The following is a 12,591-nucleotide window of genomic DNA, read 5'->3' as shown; positions in this document are numbered from 1 at the left end:
AATTTGCGGCCATGTTGAGACACGTGTGATTTCTTTTTCCTTTATTTTTTGTAATCAATTTTTTATGTCATGGAAATTGAAAATTGAAATGAAGTTTTGACACAAGCGGTGGAAAACTTTTTAAGGTACAAAAATAAAAAAAAATAAAAAATGCTCTCAATACTATCTGTATCATAAACAAAATGATGTTTACAGATTTCTGGTCAGATAATTTTCATACGCTTTGACCAATTTTGACATTCAAAATCTCCAGACCATTATATATTTCTCTCCGGCCAGAAAAGGCAAACAAGGGCAAGGCTTGCTCACAAAAGAAACAAGATATACTAAAAGAAGAAATTCATAAAAAAAACAACAACATAATTAGAGGTCCACTGATAGTTTTAAGCTTCACTGATACACAATTTCTCATCTCAGCTGCAAGGGACTTCTTTCCTCGTACATTTGTACAAAATCCAGCCAAGAAAAAAATGAGCAGTTTATAGGCTCCTTTTTGTCAAATTGAAACTACCACCCTTTTGAAAAAGCTCCTAACATTATGCGGCTGCAACCTTTTTCCCGTCTTCAATGAAATATATAGCAGTTTCGGGCACCTGAAACGGCACAGAAGATGCACAAAATTCAGTGCAGGGAATGAACAAATGGATTGGGAACTGCCTAGCTTACATGATATGGAGCATAATTGTCGATGGTAATGAGATGACTTATTGCATGCAAACAAAATCAGTAATTAAAGCACTTGATAAAGAAACACTGGTCAAATTTAAGCAACTTCTGTTTCAGAAACTTTAAAACTTCATCAACTTCTGCAACACCAATGTGAAATTTTCTAAAATATGTCCCAAATATGATTATTACATATTCAGAGAAGAAATTAACTACAAACCTAGAGTTAATTACACAGTAACATCTTCTATCATGTCAGTATTATCACCGAAAACATGATATATTCATAACACTCATAACAATCCCCAATGGCCTTTTCCTTAAGAACTCAAGTCTGTAGAGTAAAACTTCACACCATCCAAGAAATTGGGCTAAAATTGTTTCAGTTTCATAGCCCTTGAGCTAAAGTATCTAGGATTTGTAGTGTTTTCATCTTTCTGATGTCTAGCAGAAGAAAGATACATTAAAAGAGTGGGACAAAATCTTCTTTTAGTGTTTTCCAAATGCACCATTTATGTAAGACACAAGAGAAGGAAAAAAAAATGCTTAAAGAAATTACAGCAGGCCAGGTGTCTGTAATGAATTCCACAATGTCATAGGATATGTCCCCTTGAACATCAATTTGCTCTTTCTCAGTTGGGCCCTAAAAGTATCAAGTCATTAGAAGATTGTAAGAAAAATATGAATATGAGGATGAAAAAAGCTGGTAGGTACTTGTAATATTTACACACCTTAACAACAGATGCTCCAGTGGCAAACTTTTTCCCAAGCTTTTTAGAAGCATCACTAAGTTTAACACCTGACACAAGTGCCAATCCCCAGAAACTAAATTGTAACTTCAACAATAACAAAAATCGGAGCTATTAAACATTAGTATACAAAGAGATGAATTAAATATGGCTTACCAAACAGGTCCAGGCCCTTCACAATGGTTATACATTTGCGCTTGTTGCGTACAACTTTTTCAATAACAACTTCTTGTCTTTCCTATTAGTGAATAAAAAATTTTGAATTGTCATCACATCAGAAGATTTGAGCTATGCAACAGAACATTGAAAACCAATTACAAAGATAAAAGGTCTACAGGAAATAATCTGTATCAAGAATGGCAACAAGACTACTCCAATGTGACCAAACATGTGGCCTCTTATTAACTTCTTCACGCTCACGTCCATATTGTCATTAAAAATAAAATAAAAATCCTAACTCTGGTCCAACTCACTTCACAACCTCAATGAGATCTAGCAATCATATGTGGGCCTTTGTATAAGTTTGATCACAAATTCACACTTTCAACAAAGCGATTCCCACTGATGAGTCTAGAAGCTTTCAATTAAGTTGAAGGTGTGAGTGATTGGTTGCGCATCTAAGCTGCAGGCAAACGTCATTTACATTGCAAGTAGCAAACATACTAAAAGCAAAGCTATACTCGATTCAACATTAGTGATTCGCACCTGCGTGCAGGATTAACATCTTTTTCGCTTAATAGTTTCCTTTGCGTAGCATGAGGGCAGGATAGGAAAAAAGCTCGTAGTGTGAAAAAAGAAAACAGATTCCACCTCTTAAATCATTCAATAAGTGAAGTTCCCGTCAGAAACTTCAAAAATGAATCCAACTTTCACGGGTAGTAACATTAAGGCTAGATCTTTGTAAGCTTGAATAGTTGGCTTAAGATGAGACATGGTATTCCAATCCCATAAAATAGAGACTAACCAGCAGTACCAAACAATGACATTTGATGATTCATACAACGCTGATCCCCTACCAGTGAGATTGTAGAAATAAGAAAACAAGAATGATATTTCGAGTCTTAAAAAGCATTTTACATCTATAAATCCATCAAAACTTTAAACAATCATGTTTAGAGTTAGACATTCATTTGAAACTTTAAATACTGGTAATGAGCAAGCTCTTCAAGGATATCCGCTGAAAACAAGAGATTTACTAATAAAAAAAACTAGTCTTACTTTCTTCTTTATTTTTCCACCAGGAAGACGTTTAACTTCTTCTTGCTTAGACGATGATGTTTGCCCTGAAATTGTTAATCAATCAATTACCGTGACAAACAATAAAACACTCATCACACAAGATTCAGTTGTCCGAAAATTAAAAGTATAACAAAAGAAGTCTTACCAGAAGTAGCTCCATCAGCACCGCCTGAAGAGAGACCAAATAATTGAAGCTGCCCAGAGACCTTCTCAGCCTCCTTTTCATTTGCTTCTGAAAACATTAATCACACAATCAAAAAAAAAAAAAGCATATGGGATTTAAAAAAAAAAAAAAAGGCGTACGTAATTTAAGTACCTTTAAGGAGATCTGGGTATAATTCAGGAGCGTTTTTGATCAACCAAGGTTTGCATTTCTCAAAGTCAGGACCGAATTCACAGTACTCCGCAGGAAGAGAACATATTGAACAATACAGAACACGCACTGGTTGAGGTTTCTCTGCCATCCAGTAAAATTATATTATTGTACTCCTGTTCTGTCCGATCAATTTGCTCTTCTCTTTTGTTTCCGGGGCTTATGATAAAAAGGGTCTTAGATTGAATTCTCGAAAGTGTTTTGTGTTTTTGCAGTTTCGCTTTGAGAGACGGAATCCGATTCCGCTGCTGGGAAAGGAATGATCTTTCCGTTTGGTAACTTTCTGCAAGGCCCAGTGACTTGACTGGATCAATGCACCCCACGCCGAAGCTAGTTTGGGCGCCCAAGATTAGTTCTAATTTGAAAAGCCCAAAACTAATTCACGCTGGATTAGTATTTTAAAAAAGAAAATATATTATTTCTGAATTGGATAATATATTAATAACTTAAATTAAAAAACAAAAATTGCATGGAGGTAAATATTTTGGGTTGTGGGGATCAAACAATAGCATCTGCAGGTGGCATATTCGTAAAATGAACCAACTTCTTTGTATCGTTGCCTACCGCTAGACGCCAATACACTCGAGGAAAGACTCAAAACCAACGTCTCTTTATCAATAATGCCAAAAGCTTCTCCTCAAAAAAAAATAATAATAATGCCAAAAGCTTTTGTATCTTTTATTGCTTCCTGCAGTTTCCTATGCCTTTTTTTTTTTTTTTTTAATTTAAATTCCCCTTTTCTTCGTTTTTTTTTTATGGAAGTAGTTTAGTTTTATTTAGCTAACAGTCTCCTCCTACTAGTCGAAAAGATGTCGTTGTTGTTGGTTTCCACTAGGGGTGGGCACGGTTCGGTTCGGTTCGGTTCGGTTCGAAATTAAGTAGAACCGATTTAAATCGGTTATTTTATAAAAAGAACCGAATAAGAACCGAACTCAATAAGAACCGAACTCAAACGGTTCTTTTCGGATCGGTTCGGTTCGGTTCGGTTTTTTCGGTTCTTGGCCTATTGAGCTTATTTTTAATTTTTAATTTTTTAGTCCATTGGGCCTCATGAATGTAATAATTTTTTTCAACAATTAATTTATCCTAATTTTATTACAAATATTAACAATAAATACAAAGTATTCAAAACACATTTTATCACTAATATCTTACTAACTATTAATAAGATACTCCCAAAATATGAAATATTAAAATTTCAAAATACATAACCAAACTCCAATACTCCATCTATATAAACATAATCATAATGTTATAAAGAGAAATAACACATGTTTGATTTGAATAAAATCATGTTTGATTTGAATAAAATTATTAACACATGTTTGATTTGAATAAAATAAAAAAATAATTCGGTTTTTCGGTTCGGTTTTTCGGTTCAGCTAAGTGAACCGAATACCGAACCGACATTTCGGTTTTTTTTACAAACGGTATATTCGGTTTTTTAAAAAAATAAAAACCGAACCGAATTAAAAAAAACCGTCGGTTCGGTTCGGTTTTTTTAACACTACGGTTTTTTTGCCCACCCCTAGTTTCCACTTTCCACTCTCCAGTCTGCCCCTCCTTTTCGAAAGCAAAAGATTCCTTCGACAAGAAATGTAAAAAAAAAAAAAAAAAGTTACTCATCGCCAGGTGGTGAACACTGAAACCTTTTATTACCAGTTACCCCGAACTAATTTGTAAATTTATTATAAATATCTGTGTAAATATTAGTTTATATAAAGAAGTAAAAATAACATACAAATATAAGTAGAAATGTTTCAATCAGAGATTCCTAGTCATATTAAAAGTAAATTAAAAAATACAGAATATGTAGTGTATTTTGTTATGTAATTAATTGAAATCTATATTTTTTTTTTAATCTTTTTTCCTTATTGAAAACTAATACAATTTTTAATGTATTAAAATTCGTGCTTTTTGTATTTTACCAACATACTAGAGAATGACTCTCTCTCTCTATATATATATATCATGTATCTCAAGCAATGCGACATAAAAAAATTTAATACATATATTTAATGAAAGGATGACAAAAATGCAACAAAAAACTTATAATATAAATAACTAAAATTGTACATTAAAAAAATTATTTATGAAATTCATTTTTATTTTAGTGATAGAAAATGTGAAAAAAAACAATGAATTTATGAAAATGTTATTAATTCTTACGATGTCATTTTGTCACTTCATAACATTAAGGGCATTATAATATATTGACATTGAAGTAATAATAATAATTTAGCCCCCTAATGATTTTATTTTATTCAATAAATTTATAATTTAATTATTTTATAAAATAAGTCTCTAATTCTAATTGAAAAAAAAAATAGAGTTTTATTAGGGACATACATAAAAATAAAATAAAAACTTTATGATTGTATGAAGAATTATAAAATTAAAGGGATAAAAAAAAGAAAATTTTCCTCGATTGGGTCGTAGTTGCTCGGGCTATACTGAACAGGTGGTAAAAATTATTTTCATTGGAGTTTGAGTCCCAAAATTTAGGACTCATCTTTATCTTAATCTTTATGTATAGGAACAAGAAAGACAAATACGTTATAAGAGAATGTAGGTTGTTTCTGATATAGTTATTGTAAATTCAATTTACTCCCTCAATTTTATTATTTTTACAGTGAGATCCCAATCCATTTTCGTTTTTGTCATTGAAACCAGCCACTCCTTGTCGTCGTTTCTCTCTCTTCCTCTCATTATCATCTTTGTTTCTTACCAAGTTGGGCTGGACGCAGTGTTCTGAGTAATACAATAGTGTTCTGTGGTGTCTCTTCAAAATGCATCGCTGTCTGACCCCACCCACCGTTTCTCTTGTGTCACATTTGTATATTCCTAAATCCAACAAATAACATCGGAAGGCGAACCAATCAGCAAAGAGCCAGGCCAAAAGCAGCAAACACTCGTACAACGTCACCCAATAGCCAATACACAGCAAGCGCAAAAGATAACAGTACGATACACCAACATACCAGCAGAAAGAGAGTAAGAGATATAGAGGGAGAAGCCTTCTGCTCTGTTCTCAGATCTCTCTTTCTTTTTCTTGATCCAATGGTTGATTCTAAGAAGCACATTTCACAGCAAGACCTCAAGGGTCACAACAAGCCTGGAGATCTATGGATCTCTGTACAAGGCAAGGTCTACAATGTCACTGATTGGACCAAACACCACCCAGGTGGTGACCTTCCGTTGCTCAGTCTTGCTGGTCAAGATGTCACTGACGCTTTTGTTGCTTATCATCCCGGCGCTGCCTGGCAGTATCTTGATAAGTTCTTTACTGGGTACTATCTCGAAGACTACACTGTCTCTGAAGCATCAAAAGATTACAGAAAGCTTGTGGCTGAGTTTTCAAAGATGGGTTTGTTTGAAAAGAAAGGACACTGTGCGTTGTATACTTTTGTCTTCATGGCAATGCTGTTTGCTGTTAGTATTTATGGTGTTTTTTGCTCTGACAGCACATGGGTTCATCTCTGTTCTGGTGGATTAATGGGGTTATTGTGGATCCAAAGTGGTTGGATAGGGCATGACTCTGGTCACTATCAGGTCATGTCTAGTCGAGGAATTAATCGTATAGTGCAGGTTTTGACTGGGAATTGTCTTGCAGGGATCAGTATTGCGTGGTGGAAACGGAACCACAATGCCCATCACATTGCTTGTAATAGTCTTGACTTCGATCCGGATCTTCAGCACATGCCTTTCTTTGTGGTATCTTCCAAATTCTTCAATTCAATAACTTCGTGTTATTATGAGAGGAAACTGCATTTTGATTCTGTTGCTAGATTCTTAGTTAGTTACCAGCATTGGACTTTTTACCCTGTCATGTGTTTAGCTAGAATTAATCTGTTTGCACAATCATTTCTATTGTTGCTCTCAAAGAAGAATGTGCCCAATAGAGTTCAGGAAATTTTTGGAATTCTTGTGTTTTGGATTTGGTACCCATTGCTTATTTCCTGCTTACCCAATTGGGGGGAAAGAGTGATGTTTATTGTGGCTAGTTTTTCGGTTACTGGAATCCAACATGTTCAGTTCTGTTTGAACCATTTCTCGTCAAATGTATATGTTGGTCCACCTTGTTCAAATGATTGGTTTCGGAAGCAAACTCAGGGGACACTTAATATAAAGTGCTCTTCTTGGATGGATTGGTTTCATGGTGGGTTGCAGTTTCAAGTTGAGCACCATTTGTTTCCTCGATTGCCTCGATGCAATCTCAGGAAAGTTTCACCCTTTGTTGTGGAGCTCTGTAAGAAGCATAATTTGCCGTACAACATTGTCTCATTTTGGAAGTCCAATGCAATGACAGTGGAGACTCTTCAGGCTGCTGCCTTACAGGCTCGAGATCTCTCCCGTCCAGTTCCAAGGAATCTGGTGTGGGAGGCTGTTAACACTCATGGATGATGCACCTCTTCTGAAGCTTTCTAAGTTTTTGCCGCTGCAGTTATTTGCACCTGTTTGACGTTTTGATGCAGAATGGCTCTAATAACTTCATTTTGATTGATATCCAAGGGTGGCCATTCTTGTTGCTGATGGAAGAATAAGTTTGTTATTGCTTGGAGGCTTCAAATGATCATTTATCTGAGCTCCATTCTACGGTATCAGCTCTTGCTTTTCATGGATTAGGCTGCAGCTTGTTTGTACCGACTACCTGCTAGTTTTCCTCTTGTTTGTGCTCAAGAATGTGGCTGCTCAGGTATTAGCGTCATGGGTAGTATTGTGTTTGCTTTTGATAGCTGAATGTGTCATTATAAGACATTGATTCTTTTTCTGTAGATTCAATCGTGAATGTTTATTATTTCATTGCTGTCGGAAGACTCAAAACCAGTGGAAGTAGCATTTTATGGTTATTTAATGTCAAAAATCAACTTTAGCTTATTAGTTGACGCCATCTTCCACAGGTGTCGTTATTAAATATTAATCACTTAATGGCAACGAAGTCTAGTCAAAGTATTCAAATTTCAGTGATTCTTTTCTCACAAACACATACTGCAAGGCAATTTAGTTCAAAGAAGACAACGAGGCTTCTTGTTCATTGTCGGTAGGAGGTTTCTATCAAGTGCAAACCGTTTGTTTTTTAATCTAGCTTGTAATGTTAAATTGAAAGACGAAATCCTCTCCAACAAAAACACCAAAATGTCATCAGAAATAAAACTGCAATGATTTGTTTCTATAATTCTGTCATTCTGTTTGTTATTTTGAGTCAATTCTTTACGTCAACTGTGACCAATTTTAATTACAGGAAAATTTGGAGAGTTATTTCGCTGGAATGTTGCTATCCAGGCCGATGATAGTACAGCATAAAGTAGTAATTAAGTAATTTAATTATACATGAAATAGAGCATGATGAATCGCACTTTGCTTTGTTCGTGGCAGCTAATATAACAAGCCTGCTATTTGGAGTTCTCGTGTTCGCCAAGTGTTTTGGGACTCTGAAAGGCTTATTTGAAAGCTCTGACCCATAAAACAATAATTAATATGAGGCATCCGATTATTATATATAAGTACACTAAAAATGATATTCAATTGATATTAAAGAAATGAATTTAATTATACAAGAGATAGAGCTTTAATATCTGTAACACATCCATACTTGTTCATTCAGATGATTACAAAGAATTACCCTAACTATAACAGTAAACTTGTTGCCATTTTTTTTATTTTTTCTGGTTATAGAACAATCCATCATCCAGGAACGCTTCATTTCATTTATCGATCAACTGTTAGTGAAGTTATAAGTGTTTTCGGACTGAGAAGGCGAAGAATCAGAAGAAATATTATTCATGATTGAGTTTGCGCAGCCATCGATTGAACCCTTGGTCCTGATATCTTCAATCATCCTATGCACGATGCTCATATTTGGACGATCTTTTGGCAATGGAGCCAAACAAAGCAAAGCCACTTGCAAAAGGGCCCTCATCTCTTCCTCCATCTCTTTGTCCATTATCAACTCAAAATCAAACACCTCCCAAGCGCTCTCGTCTTGCCCCATCATTTGAACCCACTTCACAATGCCCAACTCTCCGTCCCCCTTTGCCATCTTCCCAGTCAAAATCTCCAGCAAAACCACGCCGAAACTGTAAACATCGCACCTTTGCCAAAATTTTCTTTGACTATAATTGTTGTTGTTGTTAAATTTTAGTTCCGGTGCATTGTAGGCATCATTTATGAAAAAGGGTGTATGGAAAAGTTGGTGGACACCAATGTCAGAAATGCAAGCATTGCCCAATTGATCAACTACAATGTTAGACGATGACAGATGCCCATGAAAGAGATGAGCTTTGTTGTACCCATGAAGAAATGCTAGGCCTTTTGCGGAATCAGAAGCCAGCTTTAACCTTTTATTCCAGTCCACCGGCATCCTCCCTGGTCCTCTAGACCCTACAGTCAATGTAAATATGTACATCAAAACAATGTTGAAAGAAGAGGAATTTCATTAAGAACATTAATCAAGCACATACCATGCAATAGTGAATGCAGGCTTCCATGCGGCAAATAATCATAGACCAAAAATAACTCATCCTTGCCGTTACAGTATGCTCTGATGCTCACTATATTACTGTGTCTTAACCCACCAATCACTCTAAGCCACTCATCAACTTCTCTCTTCTTCTTCCTTTCTCTGATCCTCTTCACAACGACCACGTCGCCGCCGTCCAACACGACCTTGTAAGTGGCCCCCACACACCCTTTTCCCAACAATTCAGCGGATGATTTTAGCAAATCACCAACGTTCCTAAAACCCTTGTTACACCCCTCAAACATTACCATCTCCTCCACATCGCCCCCATCTCTGGCCCCGCCGTAATCGCCCTTGCGGTTCCCACGTTTCATTACAACTTCTTTGTGGACCCCACCACCACCATTCCTCAGGCTCCTTCTTTTTCTCTTATAACAGCACCACGTGACTGTCACGACCGCCACTAATATCGCCACCGCATCGAATATAACGATCACTATCACCGTTACTACTCTCGAGCTCCTAGGTCTTGAACGCGGTGGTTGCTCAGGCTCGACCGTCCGATTGGAGCAATCCGACGGCAACGGTCGGCCGCAGAGATTTTTGTTTCCTGCGAACGAACTCCCTCCAAAAGGTGACATCCACGCGGGAATCTGGCCAGAGAGTTGGTTATTCGAAACGTTAAAATCCAAGATAGACCGAGAAGACGAGTTAACTGAGTATAGGGTTCCAGTAAAGCGGTTGTCCTCGAGTCGCAGAGTCAACAAATTCGGCAGACGAGTCAACTCAGTCATCGGAATCTCACCTTCGTAAGCATTGTGGGACAAGTCGACTCGCCGGAGGTGGCGGAGACTGGATACCCCAGAAGGGAATGTTCCGGTGAACCTGTTGTGAGAGAGGTAGAGGTGCTTCAAATGGGGCCACGAAGAGAGGTTCAAGTTTGAGGACGAAAGTAGGTTGTTCTTGAGACTGAGGAGTCTGAGTTGGGTAAGTCGACTCAGAACTTCAGCTGGACCAGTAAGGTCCAAATCCTCCAGAACGAGTTTAATGACTCGGTGAGTAGAAGGATTGCAGGTAACACCACGCCATGAGTCAAAACATGGGTCGGTGGAGTTGACCCAGCTAGAAAGAGAGTCACTAGAGCCCGTTACAGAAGCTTTGAAGGACAGTAAGGTGCTGATATCAGAGTATGGGGAGTTCGACAAACAAAGAGAGAATAAGCAAAAGAAGGAGAAAAAGAAAATTCGACTTGCCAACATTTTTGCTTTGGAAAATTTCTCACACGACACAGACTCACGAGAAGCAAGCAAGTGAAAGTGAAAAGGAGGCGGTGGCTAACCGGCTAAGTAGCCGTTGTGCTTGTGCCACTGAACTGAGGGTAAAGGGGACGTGTGTTACACGTGGCAACTTATCATAGCGCGTTAGGGGATCGTGTGTGTACACGCTGGTTTCACCGCGTATTCATTAATTAGTAATTAAAATGATTTAGAATGAAAATGAATTAAAACGAAAACGATTTTTGTAATTTTTTTATTATATTTTCGTGAACTAACGAGGACAAAGTAGAATTTAAAAATTTAAATGGGAGTATTTTTGTCAATCTATAAGAGTAGGATCTTGAGAATAAGCACCCCAATAATAATTTTTAAATTTTTAAAACCCGTATAAATTTCATTCTGATTCAAAACTTTAAATTTATATAAACGCATTATTAATTTCGATTCTAGAATTCTTATTCCAATTACTTGTAAGTGGACACCATAATTGTTGGACTGGGGGGTATAAAGTAAGACAAGCTTTTTTAACGCAGCAGTCGGTTTCAAATGTCAACCGTGTTTGGGTGAATGACAGACATGAGTGGTTTTGAGGGTTGAGCTTTCAAAGAACAACTAAGAAGAAGAGATTTCCAGTTAGAACTGAAGGAGACAACATTGTCTTTACCTGTCAAATTGAATGTTACGCTATCTGACGTTCCAAAAAAGAAATGGACTCCAGGCAGGCAGAGATACTTGGACTGCGTTGTTCATTTTTTTTTTAAAATTTTCTTTCTTCATTTCATTGTTATCCTCAAAGTAGGACTTTCGGAAAAAGGACAAATTTATTACTACAGAAAATCTTACATTCTATTTGTCCACCCCTTAAATTTTCTAAAAACAAAATAGAATTAAAAAAAATATATTGTTAGCAGTTTAATGTACGAGTGCAAACTTGCAACATGTCATGGAAATATATGAGCATAGAAGTTAGAACTAATATTTTTCAGCCAGTGGCTGATATAGAGGGTAAAACTATGTTAAAATAGTGGTACTGTATCACTGTTGCAACCAGTCATTGGATCTATAATTATACAGTTGTATTAACTAGATTTAATGATTGAAAACAACAGCAGTACCGTACCACTGTTGCAACATAGTTGGACCCTGATATAGAACTATCTTTTCCCTATTTTCAGAGTTCTTTTGCAAGATTCACCTTAGAATTTATACTGTTTCACCGAATGAAAGATAAGAAAATGAAGCATTGCAGATCCGGATAGCTTAATATACATTTTTATTTATTTTCAGTTATATTAATTTGCAAAAAAGATGTTTAATCAAACCTTGTGTAAAATAATGTATCTGTTTAATGATGTATTAATGAAAATGTACAAACATACAACAAAAGGTTTTTTTTTTAATAAGTTTTGAGCAGAAAATAGTAATTTAATTAGTTGAATATTAACAAATATTTTTCTTTGTTTTTTATCCTACAATAAATGTGATTTTAAATTCACAATACCAAATAGAGTCTTCGGTGATGTCAAGAACATCATGCCCCAATCTTTGTTATGTTTAGTTCTTTTCTACTGTTGACGTTGAATAAGTGGATTTTATTTTATAGATATAACTCGTAGGATAAAATTGAAAGAAAAAAAAAAAAATCACTTCTACAAGACATAATATGTTGTTAGTTACCACTGCTGTTGTAATGCAGAAAATAATATTACCACTTGGGTGATGTCTCTTTCAAACAAGTGTAAAAAGTATACGTCGGCGTACATATTGGATGACTCGTTGTCGCTTATAATTTATATATAAACGACACGACATTTGTTTCTTTAATAT

General features: G+C 36.0%; 3 protein-coding genes across 3 annotated transcripts; 1 reads left to right on the top strand and 2 right to left on the bottom strand.

Annotated features, from left to right (window-relative positions):
* Positions 1-231: 231 nt before the first annotated feature.
* Positions 232-3,299, bottom strand: LOC102623929 (translation machinery-associated protein 22). The gene is made up of 7 exons (XM_006475854.3): positions 2,971-3,299; positions 2,800-2,886; positions 2,634-2,698; positions 1,572-1,653; positions 1,398-1,465; positions 1,226-1,309; positions 232-593 (listed from the first exon to the last, which is right to left on the bottom strand). The coding sequence occupies exons 1-7, from the start codon at positions 3,116-3,118 to the stop codon at positions 537-539; spliced, it is 591 nt and encodes a 196-aa protein (XP_006475917.1). The 5' UTR covers positions 3,119-3,299; the 3' UTR covers positions 232-536.
* Positions 3,300-5,825: 2,526 nt separating this feature from the next.
* Positions 5,826-7,908, top strand: LOC102624404 (acyl-lipid (9-3)-desaturase). Its single transcript, XM_006475856.4, has one exon. The coding sequence runs from the start codon at positions 6,088-6,090 to the stop codon at positions 7,429-7,431; it is 1,344 nt and encodes a 447-aa protein (XP_006475919.1). The 5' UTR covers positions 5,826-6,087; the 3' UTR covers positions 7,432-7,908.
* Positions 7,909-8,532: 624 nt separating this feature from the next.
* Positions 8,533-10,830, bottom strand: LOC102624685 (probable leucine-rich repeat receptor-like protein kinase At1g68400). Its single transcript, XM_006475857.4, has 2 exons — positions 9,489-10,830; positions 8,533-9,408 (listed from the first exon to the last, which is right to left on the bottom strand). Exons 1-2 carry the CDS (start codon positions 10,744-10,746, stop codon positions 8,744-8,746), a joined length of 1,923 nt encoding a protein of 640 aa, XP_006475920.1. The 5' UTR covers positions 10,747-10,830; the 3' UTR covers positions 8,533-8,743.
* Between the last annotated feature and the right edge of the window lie 1,761 nt (positions 10,831-12,591).

Source organism: Citrus sinensis, chromosome 1 (genome assembly GCF_022201045.2).
Source record: "Citrus sinensis cultivar Valencia sweet orange chromosome 1, DVS_A1.0, whole genome shotgun sequence".
Lineage (NCBI taxonomy): Eukaryota > Viridiplantae > Streptophyta > Magnoliopsida > Sapindales > Rutaceae > Citrus > Citrus sinensis.
Note: the sequence above shows the minus strand (reverse complement) of the source record. Positions and strands in the feature narration are given on the sequence as shown.